The sequence below is a fragment of the Oreochromis aureus genome, linkage group 19 (assembly GCF_013358895.1).
Source record: "Oreochromis aureus strain Israel breed Guangdong linkage group 19, ZZ_aureus, whole genome shotgun sequence".
NCBI classification, from domain to species: Eukaryota; Metazoa; Chordata; class Actinopteri; order Cichliformes; family Cichlidae; genus Oreochromis; species Oreochromis aureus.
In genome coordinates, this window is record NC_052960.1 from 19,010,773 (window position 1) to 19,029,243 (window position 18,471).

General features: G+C 39.8%; 1 protein-coding gene across 1 annotated transcript in view; it reads right to left on the reverse strand.

The window, feature by feature from the left end:
• Window positions 1-1,293: 1,293 nt before the first annotated feature.
• Window positions 1,294-18,471, reverse strand: part of prkcha (protein kinase C, eta, a) — a 29,232-nt gene continuing 12,054 nt past the window's right edge. The window contains exons 6-14 of the mRNA XM_031758283.2: window positions 15,084-15,213; window positions 14,859-14,992; window positions 14,626-14,757; window positions 13,311-13,484; window positions 10,901-11,055; window positions 6,374-6,512; window positions 5,566-5,754; window positions 1,927-2,073; window positions 1,294-1,815 (exon numbers count right to left, since the gene is read on the reverse strand). Coding sequence (XP_031614143.1) covers window positions 1,666-1,815; window positions 1,927-2,073; window positions 5,566-5,754; window positions 6,374-6,512; window positions 10,901-11,055; window positions 13,311-13,484; window positions 14,626-14,757; window positions 14,859-14,992; window positions 15,084-15,213 — 1,350 coding nt within the window. The 3' untranslated portion in view covers window positions 1,294-1,665. The remainder of the gene's footprint in view (window positions 1,816-1,926; window positions 2,074-5,565; window positions 5,755-6,373; window positions 6,513-10,900; window positions 11,056-13,310; window positions 13,485-14,625; window positions 14,758-14,858; window positions 14,993-15,083; window positions 15,214-18,471) is intronic.

The following is an 18,471-nucleotide window of genomic DNA, read 5'->3' on the forward strand; positions in this document are numbered from 1 at the left end:
ATGCACAACTACTCCAATATGTTTCATCAAAGGGTAGAGGTAATCACTCATAGAAATTTGTTTTCATTTCATGGTGTTGCTTCCCTCAGAGGGGGGAACTGGACTGAAACCGCATCACCATAGCAGGTTCAAGCAGGTTCCTTAGCTCAAAAGGTTTGTTCTGTGCTCGGAAAGCATAGGAGGCTTCGTTTTGAGGCATTTCCGAGTATTAAGCTGCTAATGTGCAGTATTTAGAGACAGAATCTTCCACAGGACACCCAGCTGAAGAGATAAACAGATGTCGAGACCCAAACTTCCTCATTCAAACTAACAGGAAGACTGTGCAAGTTCCGGAGGAAAGATTCATCTCAACACAAGGTTTTCTTTTCTTTTTTGTCATTTTGTTTAAGTTTTTGCTTTCATTTCCAACATCATGCAGTATACAATACTGCATTTATATATGAACTCAATGTCACCCCCCTGAAAAATAAGCATCACTTATTGTTTCTTCCTTTTTCTAGCAGAGGCGACAGTAGTGACGCTGTGTGGTTTCCTGTTTATTCTCTGCTGGTTTGACAAAATACACCGCTGAAGGCCCTCCACTAGATGCACTGCACGGAACTGCAGGGTTTAACTTTCAAGACTTTTGTGTTTTTCTTATATTTTTTATGGATAAGAATAAACAAACAAAGAACAAAAACAAAACTTGAATTCACTTAACCAAGCAGGTCTGCAGAAAGTGCTGGAAGCTTTCAAAGACTCTGGCAGTTAAACAATATACTAACAGTGTTGTGAAATCTACAGACTTTTCAGTATTTCACAGTTACCATGAATCATCGAGCTGCTTTCACCTCACATGAAATCTTGCATCATCGTCTACATGCCTGGCAGAGCAATTTACATGGAGAATCACTGCGACGGATGCCAAGTTTTTCTTACTGGGTGCGGGCCACAAATAAAAAACACACATACTCTATTATTGGGAATTGAGTTCAGTGAAATTCTGTCCTTTAACCCAATTTCAGCCGTTATCTCTTTTCGAAACCGATATACTGACGATATTCAGGCTTCAGGTGATTTTAACCCTTTATTTAACAGTGGACGGAGCAGCTCACTATTTTGAGTTTCTGTGTGAATTTGTGTTTTTCCCAGAGTGGAGACGCATCACTCAGAAACTATTCCAACTGTGCATGAAATCATTCCAGGATTTGTGTAACTTTTCTGGGAATCTCCAGCAGATTTAGCTCCCAATTTTTTTTCCCATCTCTGAGCAGTAAAAGAGCAGAAATTGAGTCACAAACCAGACCACTGGGCTCCAAAAAAGTGCTTTTTCATTTGAAGTAAATAGAAGCAATTTCATCACAATACAACTTAATAAAATACATCCTGTCCACACGTACATACACACTTGCATGAATGTGTCAATGAAGCCAAAACTAAATGTTATTTCAAAAGCTGGCCACACTCCACACTTGGGTCTGAGGTACAAGTTCTTACAGTTCAGGTGCAGCTCGGGTCCTTGTCAAGCTTGTTTTGGCTGGCTGCTTGGCACTTTTGCACAGATATCTCTGGGAAATGTGTCAGCACCGTATTTTACATGCCAGTGGAAAATGTTTTAGGCAAATGCACAGACACTGAGAAGAGTAAGGGTGAGCGCACGACTGCTGGCGGATCAGTCTCAGAGTCTTAATTCTCTAGAAGTTCAGGTGAAGTAAAGGAAAAGTTTCTGAACTCCTCCTGGTTGATGGAAGGGATCATAGGGTCATCGATGGGCGTGAGCGTGGGCTCTTCCTGAGTAAAATCTGGGTCAAAGTTGTTGACGTCCTCCGGGGTTTTCTGGAGGACAACAATAGAGCACAGTCAGAATGTGAGACAAAGTCATACACTGCGTAATGTCTGGTGAGTACACCTATTATCATTTAGCACCAATAGAATCATGTGACTTACAATCCTGGGCTTGAAAGGTGGCTCAATTTCTCTACGATTTAGCTTTTCCCAGTCGATATCTGTGAAGAAAGCGTGGCTAGTCACAGCCTCCTCTCCACCCTCTGTGGGCACACAGCCCAGACGCCGTGCCGGGTTTTTGGTCAAGAGCTGCGAAGAGAAAATGCGGATGAATTAAAAACAATTAATGAATTAAAGACCGAATTTCATCCAAGCTTTAGCTGTCGGACAGATGGCCTCACATTTGACTCTAGAATACTTTGGTATAAAGAGTCCATCGTGAACTCAAGGCCTACAAGGTGCCCAGGTGCTGTGGCTGCAAAAAAAAGCCCAAATCAACACCCCTCCACCACCATGTTTGACAGTTGTTATGAGTTTGGGCTTCTCCAAATATGGCACTGTGCATTATGGCCAGACATTTCCATTTTCGTCTGTCTAAAGGACATTTTTCCAGAAGTCTGTTTGTTCAGATGCAACTTTGCAAGTCTAAGCTGTGCTGCCATGTTCTTTTTGGAGAGAACAGGCTTTCTCCTGGAAACCCTTCAAAACAAGCCATACTTGTTCAGTCTTCTTCTAATTGAACTATGATGAACTTTAACATTTAACACAACAACTTAGGCCTGTAGAGATGAGATGTAGCTTTTGAGTTTTTTCCCAGTTTCTCTGAGCATTGGATAGTCTGACCTGCAACTTCCACTCCTGGGAAGATTGGCAGCGGTCTTGAATGTTTCCCTCTTGTGAATAATCGTTCTCTCTATAGAATGATGAACTTCAAATTGCTTATAAAAGGCCTTGTAACCCTCCCCCAGATTGATGGACAGCAACTTCAACAACTTCTTTGAGACCATTGCGGATGTCTTTCATCCTTGGCAATGTGATGACACATACCTGAATGGTTCAGCGCAGTAAACTGCCAAAGTTTATACTTCCTGACAAAAAGATAATTAATCGAATGTTGATTTAGCAGCACCTGCCTGCTACTTATCCTCTTATTTCCTATGGAAGCAATAAGGGTCTACCTAGTTTTTCACACACTGTTTTGGGATTTTTGCTTAAGTTCTGTTAAATAAAAACCACAGTATAATATGTCATGTTTTGGAAATCATGTGAGAATGCATTTACCTTAGCAAGAGCTGCTAAATACCAAATTATTTTTGTTAAGTTAACTTCAGAATGTAAAGAGAGTTTGCATTCTGTTTACCATGACTGTGTGGTTGGTGCAAAATAGGGAAATGTGTAGCACCAGATCAGACTAGATTTCTCTGGAGGGATGCCAAACAGGGCTCAAGTTCATCCAGTTAGTCCCTCCCTCTCAACTGACAAAAAAAACACACCCTGAATTGTTTTAAGCTCCTCCCACAAAGCCTTAGTTGGCCAGAGTTCAACTAGTTTCAGTAAAGTGCAGCTGAGGTGTCTCAACTTCCTGGGGTTGTATTCATTAAAACAATAGTGAATCACCCATTCAACTTTAACCGTTTCTCTCTGACCAAGGTCAGGTAGGTGGTACAGGTCTTAGGAAGAAGCCCAAACAAAAACAAATAAAAGTTAAAATAGTTTTAACTTGCCTCTGGGGGGGAAACAGAAAAAAAAAAAAACACCACCTTGTTTTGGAAAACCGTCTTGCATGGTGACTCTGTGTGCCCCTCAGGGATACTGGTGACCTTCAGACCCGGCATAGCAAACTAACGAGTCCCCGTCTCCATTGTGACAGTGCTCAGATTAACCTGAAGACACTGGAGTGATTAATACGTCTCACTGTGTCAGCTCTAAACGATATTAACTACCAGAAACTTTGCCTAAACAAAACTGCATGTCTCAACAAAACTGAGCTCAAAGAGAATGAGGAAGAAGCTGCGGAGCCAGATGAGGCAATGCCCAAAAACACGCGAGGTGTCCCAAAAGCATCAAGCTACAATGAACAATGACAAGGATTCATAGAGACTAATGAAACTCTGATGCCTTGCCATGCGTAATTTTATATAATGAACAGCATGTGTGTCGCTCTGCTGTAGTCAGTGTCCCTGCCAATAACACCTCCAACATGATTGATTGGGAGATGCAGTTATAGTTCATGGATCATGAAAGCAGGCCAAAACTTCTCGCTGATGACTAACGCTTTTCACCCGTTGCTTTTCTTTTGTATATCTATGTACTGAACTGCATCAGCCCATGGTTGTGACTGTACTTTAAGACAAAAACATGCTTTGTTGAAATGTTGCATTTGTCCCTTTCATACTCATCACTGCTAATGATGAGTATGAAGGGTTACAGCAGTTAAACTCAGGGATTTGCAGCTGTGGTGACATTATTTCCAGTTACTGAATTAAAACATGTTTGAAAAAAGAAAAAAGCCACACCAGTAGACACCAGTATGGTCCTTGAATTTGAATTAACTGTAAGCATGACAGAGTAGCAGGGGTGACTCAGTTCAGGAGCAAACTGACCACAAAACCAAAGAAAAACTATTCCACTAAAGCTGATGCCATCTTTCCATGGCTGCACGTCAGTTGTGCCATTCTCAGAGCCAGACCTGCCATGTGGGCATTTCTGCATGAAGAAGCCGTTCTCCTCGACACTCGCAAAAAAGATGTTGACGGGAAGGCAGGGAATATTAGAGCTGAAACTTTTAGTCAATCAATCGGGCGGCTGGCAGAAAAATCAATTCAACACTTCCAGCTCCTGAAATTAAAGGTTTGCTATTACACAACAATATAAATTGAACAACTTTAGATTTATTTTTCTTTTAGAGTGTTGATGCTGGGCTGGACAAAGCAATCATTTTGAAGATGTCACACAAGCGATCAAAAACGCTTTGTTTCAGCTCTATGTGATAGTTTAACTGACTATTTGCATCTACCAGCCTTCAGGTATTTTCACCATGACTCGCAAACTCGTGACATTTCTACAGCGTATCTCACACGACCTTGAACAACCTGACAACTGAGCTCCATGAACTTGCTTTTAAGAACAAGGTGATCCTGGCAATGGATCTGCCTCCAGTAAAAATAGAGCAGCAGTGTTTAAAATCCACTCACACCAGTCAGTAACGTGTGATAGTGGGGGGCAATGACAAATCGGCATGGGGAGACTGATTTGGTGCGTCCTCAGCCATGCGGGAATAACAACAAGGACACGAGGAGAACAGTGTGAGAGAGAAGGAATGGAGAGGAGGTGCCGTCGTATTTATAGCTTGTGTGCTGTGGCTGGGCAGTGAACCATGCCTTAATATAGTTATGTAAAAGACCCCAGCCAAACAGCTGGCTGGAAGTCTGTGTGGGGTTGCCACTCACTCTGCAGTCAGACGGTGTCAGTCAGGCCGAAGGGGACACACACACACACACACACACACACACAGACAATAATCTGGCTACTGATACAATATCCAGGCATGGAAATGCTCATCCGTTTTCTCCACAGTGACGTCACAAATCCACTGACAAATTGATTTCCTCTATCACATTACATGAGTTTAAAAAAAAGTCGTTCTGATCTTTCCTGCAATTGTATAAAGCGAACACAATCTGACGGTGCTGGTCTGAGAAGAGTGAGACCTGGCCTTCACCCAGCTCCATTTATCATTAAATTTTTATTGCTGGTGACCGCAAAAATGTGAATAAAAGATATTACTCCTGGCAGACTCACAGCTTTCAGTATATTCACGGCCTCTGTGCTGAGCCAAGAGGCATAAACAATCTCTTCATTGAGGATGGATTCAAAGAGGTCATCTTCATTTTCCGCCTCAAAAGGAGCATGTCCAGAGAGCATCTCATACAGCAGCACCCCGAGGGCCCACCAATCCACAGAAGGCCCATACAGCATCTCTTGCAGGATCTGTGAAAACATGTCAGAGTAGAAAAATGAAGTTGAGCATGAGTATGAGATTTACGAGAATCTCAACAGCAAATTTAAAACCACTTTATGAAGTTTAGTTAGGGGTATGTGCTGGATTAGCGGAGCTACAGACTGAGGAGTAAGTGTTGAAGGCAGCAAAGGGGCCTTTCATAAATGCAGATGCACATTCTTGGTTAGAGAAAAAGCTCTCAAACACGAGGATGCGGGCCATCTTAATTCCTCATTATGAAAGCCAAACACGCCTCTGAAGGCGCAGTCTGAAGAGGTGGAAATCTGGGCTTGTCAAGTCAATAAGCTGACCTCACAGGTGTGCTGCCTTCCAGTCAAGAGGGAGGGAGCTTGAAGTGCCGGGCAGCGACCACAATGTTTGCTCTTAGTGAGGTGGTGTGATGGAAATTAAACATATGAACTCAGAGAACCTGAGCTGCTGGAAGCTAAAGATGGCCAGGTTTATTCTTTAGTGTCATCTTAAAAATGGAAATGTGTAAACATTGCTTCAATATATGAAATGTTCTATTATAAATCTGGAGCTGAAGTATCTGTTATTTTCAGTGCCGACTATGTTTTCTGCTGGTTAACGTAGGGGGTAGAAACTGACCTCAGGGGCAATATAATCCGGGGTCCCGCAGAACGTTCCCGTGGCAACACCTTCAAATATGCCCTCCTTGCACATGCCAAAATCTGCCAACTTGCAGTGACCGTCTTTGTCAAGAAGAACATTGTCCAACTTTAGATCCCTGAAAAGAAAGGCAAAAGGAACAAATAGATGAGGTATTTGCTCTGGGACTGTTATTCAGCACCTATAAATCAGAAGCCTGAAATAAGACACCAAAAATCCAATTCAGTGCTCAGACTCCAGTCGCACCCTGCTGGTCTTGTTTCTAATTATATGTGAGGAAGGTAGAAATTTGTGGTGAGACAAAAGGAAATAGTCCTCTGAAGACAGTGACACTTTTATAGCAGAGAGACACTGACGGACAACTCCCTGACCCTCAACTGGCAACCAGTAAAAAAACAAAACGTTGGAGCTGGGGTTAAACACACATGGGCTGGCCAAGTAGCTAGACTCAACTGGTAGTTGGTGCCCTCGTAGCTTACCATCTGCACGGAGTCAAACTGGATGGTGCACAGAGAACCACACAGAGCCATTTGTGCACCCCCTGATGACGAAATGCACTTCACATGGATGAAAGCAAACCCTTGCATATTTGACACCAAGGGAAAAAGTGTCTGTGTTTATTCTGCTCCCAAGAAAAGCAAAACTTCTTCTCCCAGTTATTCCATTTTATTGCTCTGCCTTTGTGAAGCAGGTTTAGCTTAAAGCAAAATACGTAATATGTGACCACTTGATAGAAAGATGCATTTTGTTTTTTCTGCCACTCACTGGTAATATGCACCGTCTTCACAGTATGCCTTCCACATCAGTGGAATAGAAAATTGAGATGTATTATCTGGAGGAATATTTTCCTCTCTGCTGACTGTGCATGGGGATGTCTCCAAACCAAACACTGGAAAAATCTCCTGTCCTGTGTTCATGTCAGCTGACAGAGTGATTACAGCTGTCGAGTGTGGGCTCTGAAGTTAAGCTCTAATCTGTGATCAGGTGACTCAACGTCAGACAGTGTTACATAGATGGCCTGAGGCTTGCTGGAGAGTGATGCTGTTAATGTATACATAAGAGGATGAGAAAAACCAAAATACAGAAAGCCTGACTGTAAAAGACTGAGGGTCAGGAACCAGTTTGGTTTGATTAATCTAGTCTGCCGTTCTCTATTTTAAGCCGATTGTGTAACGCTGATCACACACAGCCTAAAACATGGCAAAGAGAGCAGCTCTGACACTCACACATCACAAAGTACACACAGACTGTGTTAGGGATTATCACAGCTAGGAAAACAAAACTGGGAAACTGGAAGCCAGCGAAAGTATTTTTAAGTGGGTGTCTGAGCTCTTCCAGTTATAAGGCCAGTATTGCTTCTTGATAATCGTTTGCACACTGCCAAACCATTTCCTGGACTATTAGTGTTGTTATTTCAGTATGAATGGGTCCAGTGGGAAATTTAACCGCCTCTTATCTCTGAGCTACACAGAACCACACATCACTCACTGCACCTAATCATCCTGTATAAGCTCCTTTATCCAACGACTTCACCACATGGGAGAGACAAGTCTGACTTGAGCCAGTTTCACACATGAACTCTGGCCGATGTCAGGAGAGCAAATGTTGTCACTACTGCCAGTACTCTCTTTGATTTAATTTACTGTAATGTTTACCTGCATTTTCCACCTGCTAAAGCTGAGAAAATGGAAGTGCTGCAGTGCATGGGCGAAAACGACTGAACTGTTTTTGATGGAAACAGGTCAAACAATGCGATGTCTGCAGAAAAAAAATGCTGAGGTGCAAAATGAGTCACTGAGTAGGAGATAGAGTTGCACTAATAAAAGAGATTCCAAAGAAAAGAGGAGGAAGTTCAGAAAAAGTTCTGACGCACAAACATTTTTTTTTTCATTGTGTTACCACAATGAGTCTAATCAAATTATCAAAGGCTCCTAAAACGTTATGCATCAACCTAAGGATGCGATATATATCACAACTTACCTATGCCTGAAAAAATGGAGTCTTTTTTATCTATTTTGTTCAGTCTTGAAATGGCTTGTTCTTTGCATATGTGGGTCAGGACAAAACAAAAAGACACACAACACCTCCCTGGCGGAGTTCAAAACAGGCTTCACAAAGCGTGTGTTTATTGCACGGCTTTTGTATGGGATTGCATGACACTGAGCATCTGTTCTCCATGCAGCCTTTTTAACCCTTGTGGACTTAATTGGCTCTCCTCATGAAATGTGCTCTCACTCTTAGAAGCAGCCAGTGTGGATTCAGACTGCAAAACTGAGCATTCATGTCTAAAACCTCAAACTGAAACCTCTAGAACTGTACACGTCTTTTAAAGGACAAATACAGGAAACACAAGGACACACTGTGGCGTTGACTGAGAAGCTTCAAAGCTTTAAAGCCTTTACCTGAAGCCAAAACCCCCCACACACAATGTAAAAGACACGCATATTACATAACACAAGGACCAAGGCTACAATTTTATTCTTCCCACACTTGCCTGATGTGCGAGTTACTATTCTGGATGCTTTTTACTTTTTTAGTTATAGCACGCAAGGTGCATGCAACCTCTTCAGCTAGCTGTCATGCTATGCGGTGCATGCTGAAAGGAGACTCAGATATACTACTAAGTATAACTCAGGATTTACTGATGTTCCCTTTACTTTTTCATTGTGTACTGGCAGGACGCCAAAAGATTTCCCACTCAACTCTCCTTGAGCAGAAAGTCCGAAAAAAAGGTCTCTGAATATATGTAGCTATTAGAAGCTGGGGAAGGAGGATCGTTATTGGCTCATCTATTCATAATTCTTGGTAAAAGCTGGCGTTCTGTCACAGAGCCAGACATGTGTGGACACATTGTGTTTCTACAGAGATGAGAATTCTCAGGAATCTAAAATGTAACAACATTATCACAGCTCAGGATGAGATACATGCATAAACACAAATATGTGTGTTTTCTGCATTTGCACACACGAGAGATTAAAATCTCCCATAAATTAATGGATTTATCACGATGTGGGCAGGTGATAAAGGGGAGAATAATGAGGTTTCTTCCCCAAACATAATGTGCGATTGAGAACAGAAAAGCGGGGGAGGCTGCTATGAAGCAACATTATTGTCAGAGTTTTCTGCGTCATTAAAACTTATCAAATTCAAGGTTACAGGGAGTATTGGAGTCTATCCTGATTGTCATGGGGAAAGAGGTGTTGGATACACCCTGATCATGTCGCTAATCTATCACAGGGCTAACATAGAGAAACAGATAACCATTCACACTTGCATTCACACCTACAGTCAGTTTAGAATCACTGTAATCCTGCACATGTCTTTGAGAGAAAGTCAGAGTACCTGGAAAGAACCCACACAGACATGAGGAGAACATGCTAACTCCACGCAGGAAGGCCCCAGACCGGATTCACAGTGTTGCCTGCCTCTCTTTCTGCCTGGCTAAATTACCGTGGTAGTTTATGCTGAATACATAACAGTGAAAAGTGGCAAGTTTTCATTTATTCTTTTATTTACAGCATGTTTTAAGTTCATTATAGATTCTCAGCTTGAGGAATACGCTTCGTTTGTGCACGTCATTAATCTGTATCCTAGTAAAACTGCTGAATGAAGCACAAAATTTTTAAGTAGGTGTTGCAGAAAATGTATAAATGTTTTACTTGATTCAAATCTGCTGCTGGAAAAAGTCACATGATAATAATATTAATAATATTTTGTAAAATATTTTTATAGTTCACATATTTTATATTTAGAGCCTGAAGCAAAAAGCCTGAGTAAACAGAGAAAGCTGTTAATTACTGTCATCACCCGTTACCTTCAGCTGCGGTTTTAAGCTTGAGTCAGCTAATGCAAAGACACACTAGATGTGTTGAACTTATTTGTAGTACAGTGTGTGTGTGTGTGTGTGTGTGTGTGTGTGTGTGTGTGTGTGTGTGTGCTGACACAACAAGATTTGGCAGCATTATCCTCCTTGACATGATTTTATCATTTGTAACTTGAAATTTGGATTTTGCTTTTTATAAATAAAGACATTTTTAACATAAATTGATGGCGAAAACTGCAAAAGTGGTGCATAAAGATGAATCAGAGTGCAGGAAATGGAGTGCTTCCTGGGGGAGAACCTCCACACCCTCCGCTTAATGCATGAATTAAGCAAACTCTCATTAAACCTGCAAGTATGCTTGGTAGCACATTTTCATTGGATGGTTCTCAGAGGCAGTCTTCTTTAACCTGATGTATGGGTCTCAGGATTGCAATGTTCTGATTGAGTGTTCACAGCCATGTAGTACTTTACATGATTAATGTATCATATATGCAGTTTCCTCTTGATAATAAATTGATTACGACATCCAAGAGAAGAAACTGCATAATTAGTGTCTTTGCAGTAATATTCCACTCTTTATGATATTAAAGTTAGGATAGTTTTTTTTTAAATATAGTAAACTATGGTAGTAAGCTCGGAGGTATCGCTATAAAGGCTAGTTCAATTGCTTTATGTGTTTATACCTGTAAATGATGCCTTTGCTGTGCAGGAACATGAGAGCAGAGGTTATCTCGGCTGTGTAGAAACGGGCTCTGCCTTCTTCGAACTTCCTGGACTTCTGGATGTGGAACATGAGATCGCCGCCATTCACAAACTCCATCACAAAAAAGAGACGGTCCTGCAATGAGAATTAGGAGATGACATTTACACGTGTGCACACAAAACCCCCACTGGGCACACAGAAGCTCCCATGTTATTAAGCAGTCCAAGGAGCAACGACCGCAAACATGCTGAGGCTGCTTCAAGGATGTTACATGGCTGCTTCTCATTAACTTCAGATGCCTGTATAATGTGTTCCTGTGCAACCAACTGCAGCTTAAAGTTAGCAAAAAAACCCCTAATCTAACTCATAAATCTTTCTTTCTTTCTCATTACAGGCTATGGTCGATAGATGATCTACAAAATGGGAACCTGGGGAAAAGACTGCAGTAGGACATGATTTAGAGATCTGCCTCTTGAAGTGATCTGGGTACTGAGGCACAGCTGACTCTGTTTTACTGGCCTGTGGTTTAGAGAGGTCTGTTTTTTTTTCCTTTTTGCACATATAATGTCTAATAAGGACGTGCTGCACAGGCAAAGTAGGGAGCACTCTTTGTGTGGTCCTGCAGTGCAACTGAATGTATCTTTAAAGAAATCTCTCTGGGTTTTTCTGTCTTATTACGAGTCAAACTGACTTGTGAGGCCATCAGAGATCTGGTGTAACAACTTACTTTGCAATACTAAACCCCTCCATAGATAACTGCTCAAACATAAAAGCAAGAATATACGCAACTTCCTGGATCAGCTCTCTAATTTGCCAATATATTACTGGGATTTCCAAAGTTTTGCTATCCAAAGGGTTTCTCCATTCATCCTGGAACCTGACGAACATTAGTCTGACTATCTATTACTACCAATTTCCTGGTTAGCACTTTAGATGACCTGAAGTACAGATTAACACAACCCCACTTCTTAAACTCTCTGCTTCAGATTCAGTTTATGTTTAAAATATACATAACACATTAAAACTACAACAATATAGCCTTTTCATTAATACAGTACTTGCAGCATTCATGCCGGAGCATGCCGACTGTCTGATCCCTGCTTGCAGGTAGGAGTCGTGGTTAGGGTTAGGTTCTCATATCGGATTAACCAAACAACTATGTGAACACGGCAACTTGCAAGCATAGTCACATGAAATGAGATACTAATCTCTTTTTCATTACTTTGAATTTTCTTTGCTTATCTGTAGCAACAAAAAATTATTACATCGAGAATTGTTGCGATTTAAATGCTTTTTTAAAATATTTTAAACAAAATCTGAAGACTACTCCAGGGCAATCTGTCTACCTAACAAAGTGGGCCTTGAAAATGAAAAATATGCATATAGTTAGCAAAATGTGTCAACTTTAATTAAAGTATCAATTGCAGAATTGTGTTCTGGTAGGAACACAATTCTTCTCATATTTGCCAAATCGAGCATTAAATTTGACTTAAATTTTCTTCATTTTTGTGACTAAGAATATCATCTCTAAAAAACATTTTTGCATGTTTTATTTTGCATTATTGTGAAATGGAACTATATGCCATGCAGAAAGTGCCGCTAGTTGTCCCTTGCACCGTGATTTTGTTGTATTAGTGTGTAACTGAATGACTCTATTACCAAAATATAGAATGATTTTACACTTCTGGTATAATAAAAGGTGCTTAAGTACTTTCTCAGGAAACAAGTGACAGGCAGCTAAATAAAACAGGGCGTTCTGGTGGAACAATAACTGTTGCATTGTTTTGTGTGGGTTTGAAATTGTTTACGCAGCAAGCTCACTGAGCCCTTATTTGGTGCTACTAAACTTCGATCTCAATCAGTCATGGTTCAACCAGCCAAAGCAGATTAGAAATATCCCGTCTGAGCCAGAAAAACAGCTCTGTCAGTCAAGCGTCATTCACTGGCTTGTGCCAGGAACAAGCAGACATAAGATTGGGGAACTGCTGCCACCTTCTGACCACCTGATGCACTGACATCTATGGAAACAGACCCATATTATTCTATTTATATTTAGAATCAGAAACTGACAGTAGGGTGTGCCTGAGTGCCATGACCCTTACTTGAACCAGTCCTGTGGATCATTTACTGGTAAGCAAAGCAGTAAAAATGAAAATAAGGTCATATGAGGCCACGACATTTCTAAAGCACTCATAAGGAAGATCTGTGCATGACACAGACATCATGAGCCAAAACATCCCCTTCTATTTTTCAGCAGAAATGTCATCATCATCATCATTATCATAATCTTCAGCCATTTAAGACGGGCTGAAAGCTTCTCATAAGTGAAGAGGGCTAAAATGCACAAATGAGTTTATGTGAAAGAAGTGTGCGGCCATGCTTTCACTGACCGGTGTCTGGAAGCAGCAGTACAGCTGTGTGAGGTACGGGTGACAGCGGGCCAGTGACAGCACCCTCTTCTCTGTCATGGTGCACTCGACGTCATCATCCTGCAAAATGATGTCCTTCTTCAACACCTTGACCGCGAAAACCCGATCTCTGCCATTTAATCTCGCCAGCATCACCTGAAGAGTAACACAAACACGGTAACAGGAAAAACCACATGAGAAAGTGAACGATTTGCTTAACTGCTAATAAAATGTGCTAAACTTGACGGTGACAGGATTTAGAGTCTTTCCCGGAAACACCCACTAACCATTTAGAGCGCTGGCAAGTAAACGTAAATTTAGTAATTGCTAAAAGTGTCTTTTTTGACACCAGTTTCCATTAGTTATCAATTGGACCGATGCGCTATTTAGAAAGTCCCATTGTAATGATGCCTAAATGAACAGGTCTTCCTTCCACAGGCTTTACAAAAGGTGGTGCAGTAATCTGCAGAGCAGCCATTCTGATATTATCTTGTGAGATATCTTAAATTCACATAAAAACTGGTACTTGTGCTACATTGATCTTCAAAAACAAATCAGCCAAAAACATTTTCCCACTGGCATCACGGACTGTCCAAGCTTAAGGGACACAGTGAGGTTCTTCTTGTGTCAGGGTTAATAGATTCCCTTTATTAATTCCTGCAGGGACATTAATTCTCTGCTTTTTATCTACTTTACCATTCTTGATATTATGAGCAGTGGGCAGCGATCGTGCAGTGCCCGGGGTAAGTCTGTGCATCGGTCAAAGGAACAGTCACGGGACATTTGCGATGGCGAGATAAACTGGAGGAAGAAGCCAGCACAAGCATGCTAAAACCGACCCAGAAGCGTTTTGGCCTTCTGTGTGGGTTTTGATGTGGAAACAATGCTAACCACAAAGCCACCATGTTGCAGTTGGCCCTTTAAACCATCTCTATTTGCAAATGTTGGACTCATAATTGAAGTTTTTAACCTCTTTAAGTGACCGTTTTGAGACCTCAGTTGTTAATGTGGGGAAGGCATTTCAACAACACACACTCTCGCACAGATAACACATCAGAAGCATTTTTTTGAATCTCTTTAGCCACTGGTGAAAGGGTTCGCTCACTTTTCAATATATGGAAATCAAAATTCAGTGTTTTTTAATGCCAGTTGTAAATTTTTGTGGTCATGTAAATGTTTTATTAGTCAAATGTTAGAATTAAGCTCCTCTAATCCATTTTTGTCCGGTATGAGCCAATGTTCATCATTACACTAAGTGCACAGAGCACTTCCTATAATCTTATTATGTCATTCCTACCTTGCCAAAGCTGCCCTTGCCCAGCACTTGAAGGAACGTGAAGTCTGAAATTCCTAGCCGAGGCAACTGCTGCTGAGTTTCCGTACAATCCCTCCTCTCAGATGGATTCCTCGTCTGTTCTGCATTTTTCATCTGTCAATGCAACGAGAAAAAGACATTGCTCTGATTACACTCACGTTTGTGATTAGGATTTACAACTGTTCCATTATTCTGGAAAACTCAGACATTTGTACCACTGATTTCCGTTTGGCAAGTCCTTCTGCCTGCAGACCCATCTCAGCGAGCTTGTTGGCCAGTTCCACACTGTTGACCCCACAGTTGGGAGCAACGTTGCCTTTGCACCGGATGTGGACGTTCATTTTGCAGACTGAAGAGAGGAATCACAGAAACGGTGACTCTATATGAAAGACAACTTTTGGATGCAGATATTGAGACATGAATGCTGATGTGAGTCTTACTTTTACAGTGCAGCCCCTGTCTGACAATCCCCCACAGCAGCGAGCCACAGTGGTCACAGAAGGTGGGCGACTTGTAGTTATGCATGTTGAACTTGTGAGGGATGTTGATGCTGAAACCTTGATTTATAGGCTGCAGAAAGAGGGCACACGATAATTACGAGCTGTAAAACTGCTTTGCAACACTATCGTCCACAATGCATATTCAGTTCAACTCAGTTTTATTTGCACAGGCCAGCATCACATGTAGAGGTTCAAAGGGCTTCGCAGGTATAAAAACATATGAGAAAAAAAGTCACTTACATATTAAAACATTTAAACAAACAAGCAACCCATCAGAATACATATGTACACACATATATATATGTACACACATATATATATGTACACACATATATATATGTACACACATATATATATGTACACACATATATATATGTACACACATATATATATGTACACAAATAACACATAATGAAAATTAAATCATAAATAAAATCCTGTGAAACAAACAGAGAAATATACAATAAAACAAATAATCTTGGAAGTAATAAAAGCAGAAGGCCAATATGTTGATGAATAATATATGCCTATCTTCTGTATCTACCAGATTGCGTGCGGCTCTACAGTGGAATTATAGCACTAGTTTAGCGCTAGATTAAAAGAGATGTATTTTTTAAGTGTTTCTTCAAATCATCTGTAGAGGTAGGCTGTTTCCAAACTTTCGCTCGTCACTAGCTCTTCTAAATGTTGGGATGGGTGTTGTTTTCTAGAAACTCAATGTGTTGGATTTCTAGAAATTAGTGAATTTTGTGGCATAAAATTGAACCCTAATTTGATCATATGCCCTATTTACTTAAAACTAGTGGAAGTGACAGGCAATTTTAAACATGTACCAGGTGGATCTAGTGAGCCATATTTGGGTTTTTTGGGGGGGTTTTTTAGAAAACAAAACAAAACCCCACACTCTATTTTAAACGTAGAGCAGTGATACTAAATACTATTTTAGATCTTTCCACAATTTCGTATATATTATTATACAGAGCTATAGTAAGAAATGCAACCTGTTTATAGACTTTTAAGGCTAGATATTGTAAAATATTTGATCATCTTATGACATAGCAGTTTTTTAAAATTTATACTTGAATTGCATATATTAATGGTTATTTTTATTGGAAGCTTTAATAATGCTAAAATTAATTTAGTAATTCAATATTTGTGATTTATTTATGTTTGATTAAATTAAGTGTAATAAAAATGAGTAGTTATAATTGCAATCCTTACTTTTTGTTATGCAGTTACAATTTCTATGTCAGTATTTTTTTATTTTTTTTTTTACTGTTTCTGTTTTCCTACAAACTTGGAAAATGTCAGGACATTGACTCAAAGATGTACTCATGTTTGTGGAGCTGTCTACTTGCCTCTTTTACATAAGTGCCATGCTCTAGGATAGCACAACCTGTAGTGGGATGTGTACACGTGCTCAGTTCAGTGAATTAAATTTTATCTTTGAAGAGAAGTTTAAATGTTTAGCCACATGATCTTATTGCAGGTACTGGGAAGCAGTTGCTTGTGTCTACAGGGCTGTACTTTGCTATGTTTGTTAAATTTATGGAAACTGCCAATGTGCATCAATAAAAATGTTCATAAACTAATGTTCCTTTAAATGTATGAGGAACTGGTATGTTACTATGTTAACTTCACTGACCTTGATCTGCAAAATAAAAACATCCTACAAGTAAAAACGCCCTGTAATACGCTCCAATAACACTCGAGGGTCGAAATTTTGAATTTCTATGTATTTTAATGAGTGCCCTATAAAGGGAAAAGAAGTTTTATTTTAAAATCAGTTCTGTGAGATAATGGAAGTCATTGTAGCTCTGCGCAGAAACTGGAATGATGTGTTCTGTTATTTGTTTTAGTTAATAACCTTACAGTCAAGTTCTGAGTAAGCTGCAGCCTACTTGCAATCTTTTTGGGAAGTCCAACAAAAAGAGCATTGCAGCAAAAAACAAGACAAAACAAACAAAAAAAACTAAGTTTGCTTGTTCAGTTTATTAAGATCCTGCATGAACTTGCTCCACCCGACTTGTGTGAGTTCATCAATATTAAAATCAAACATTAGTGGACGACTAAGCAGAGCCTCTACCTGACTGTGCAATACCTTTTAGACATATAATATGTAGTAAAAAGCTGTTATTATTTAAAGGTAGTGAGATTTGGAATAAGATTCCAGCTGTAATAAGAGAATATACTTCCTTAAACACATTTAAAACTCATCTCAAATGATGGCGCAAAAGGAACCAGATATGTGACCATTCATTTTATACTAATGTGTGTTATCTTTAATGCCGTATGTGCTTATATTTATTTGTTGTTCTGTGTTTTCTTATTGTACTGTGGATTTTATGTATTTGTTGTCTGGACTATATTGTTGTACGCTGTCTGATGGTGTTTTAATTTTCTTTGTTATTTATCTTTTGTCTGCCCTGTCAGGGACTACAGCTAAAAACTGTTTATATGCAAGAAGGTTATATGCAAATATGCAAGAAGGTTCATTCTTAATATGCACTGTCCCTTTTAAATAAATACATTCAAAATTCAAGCCAGTCCACAGGAAATGAATGCATGAACAAGTTTTTCAGACTCATGGTGAGTCTGGTACTCTCAGACACATCTTCCTGAAATGGAAGAAGTTTAAAGCTCGCATCAGAATAATGATCCTAAGACTTAACTTGTGGTTTTATTCTGTCAGCTCCTAATTTACAAATGAGCAGATCACATTTTATTTTAGGACTAAGCAAAATTTTTATCTTTAATTTTAAAAAATTTGCAGTCATCCATTTGTTAAAGTCAGCCAACCACAGTGGTGAATGAGTTCAGTACATTGTCGCCTGGCTCTACAGAAATATGCTGTCGAGCATCTGTGTAACTACAGTAACACAAATTTATGCTGTCTAATAATGTTTCCATGCATGTAAAGAAAAAAAGTAATGGACCCAGACAACTACCCTGTGGAGCTCCAAAGAAGAAAAAGTACAAGTACCTTCCATGAAAAGAATTTCATCTGTTTTGACAATATGCCTCATACTTACAATAATGTTTAATTTCTTAAAAAACAAACAAACAAACAAAAAAACTCAATCAATTACTCTGTCACTTACTGATCAAATAAGACTTTTAAAGGAACATAGCATAAAAGAGACAATAAGTCTAAAGGAATTATATAATGATGATTATACTATAATTACTAAACTTGTAAATGGTGTATTAAAAATAAACATGCTTAGCGTATAAATTTTTATTATCCTGTCAGATTTAGGGAAGCGAAACTTGTAATATTCAGCAAAATACAACAAAACTAAGCTACATAGTTGCGTTCAAACTGCTA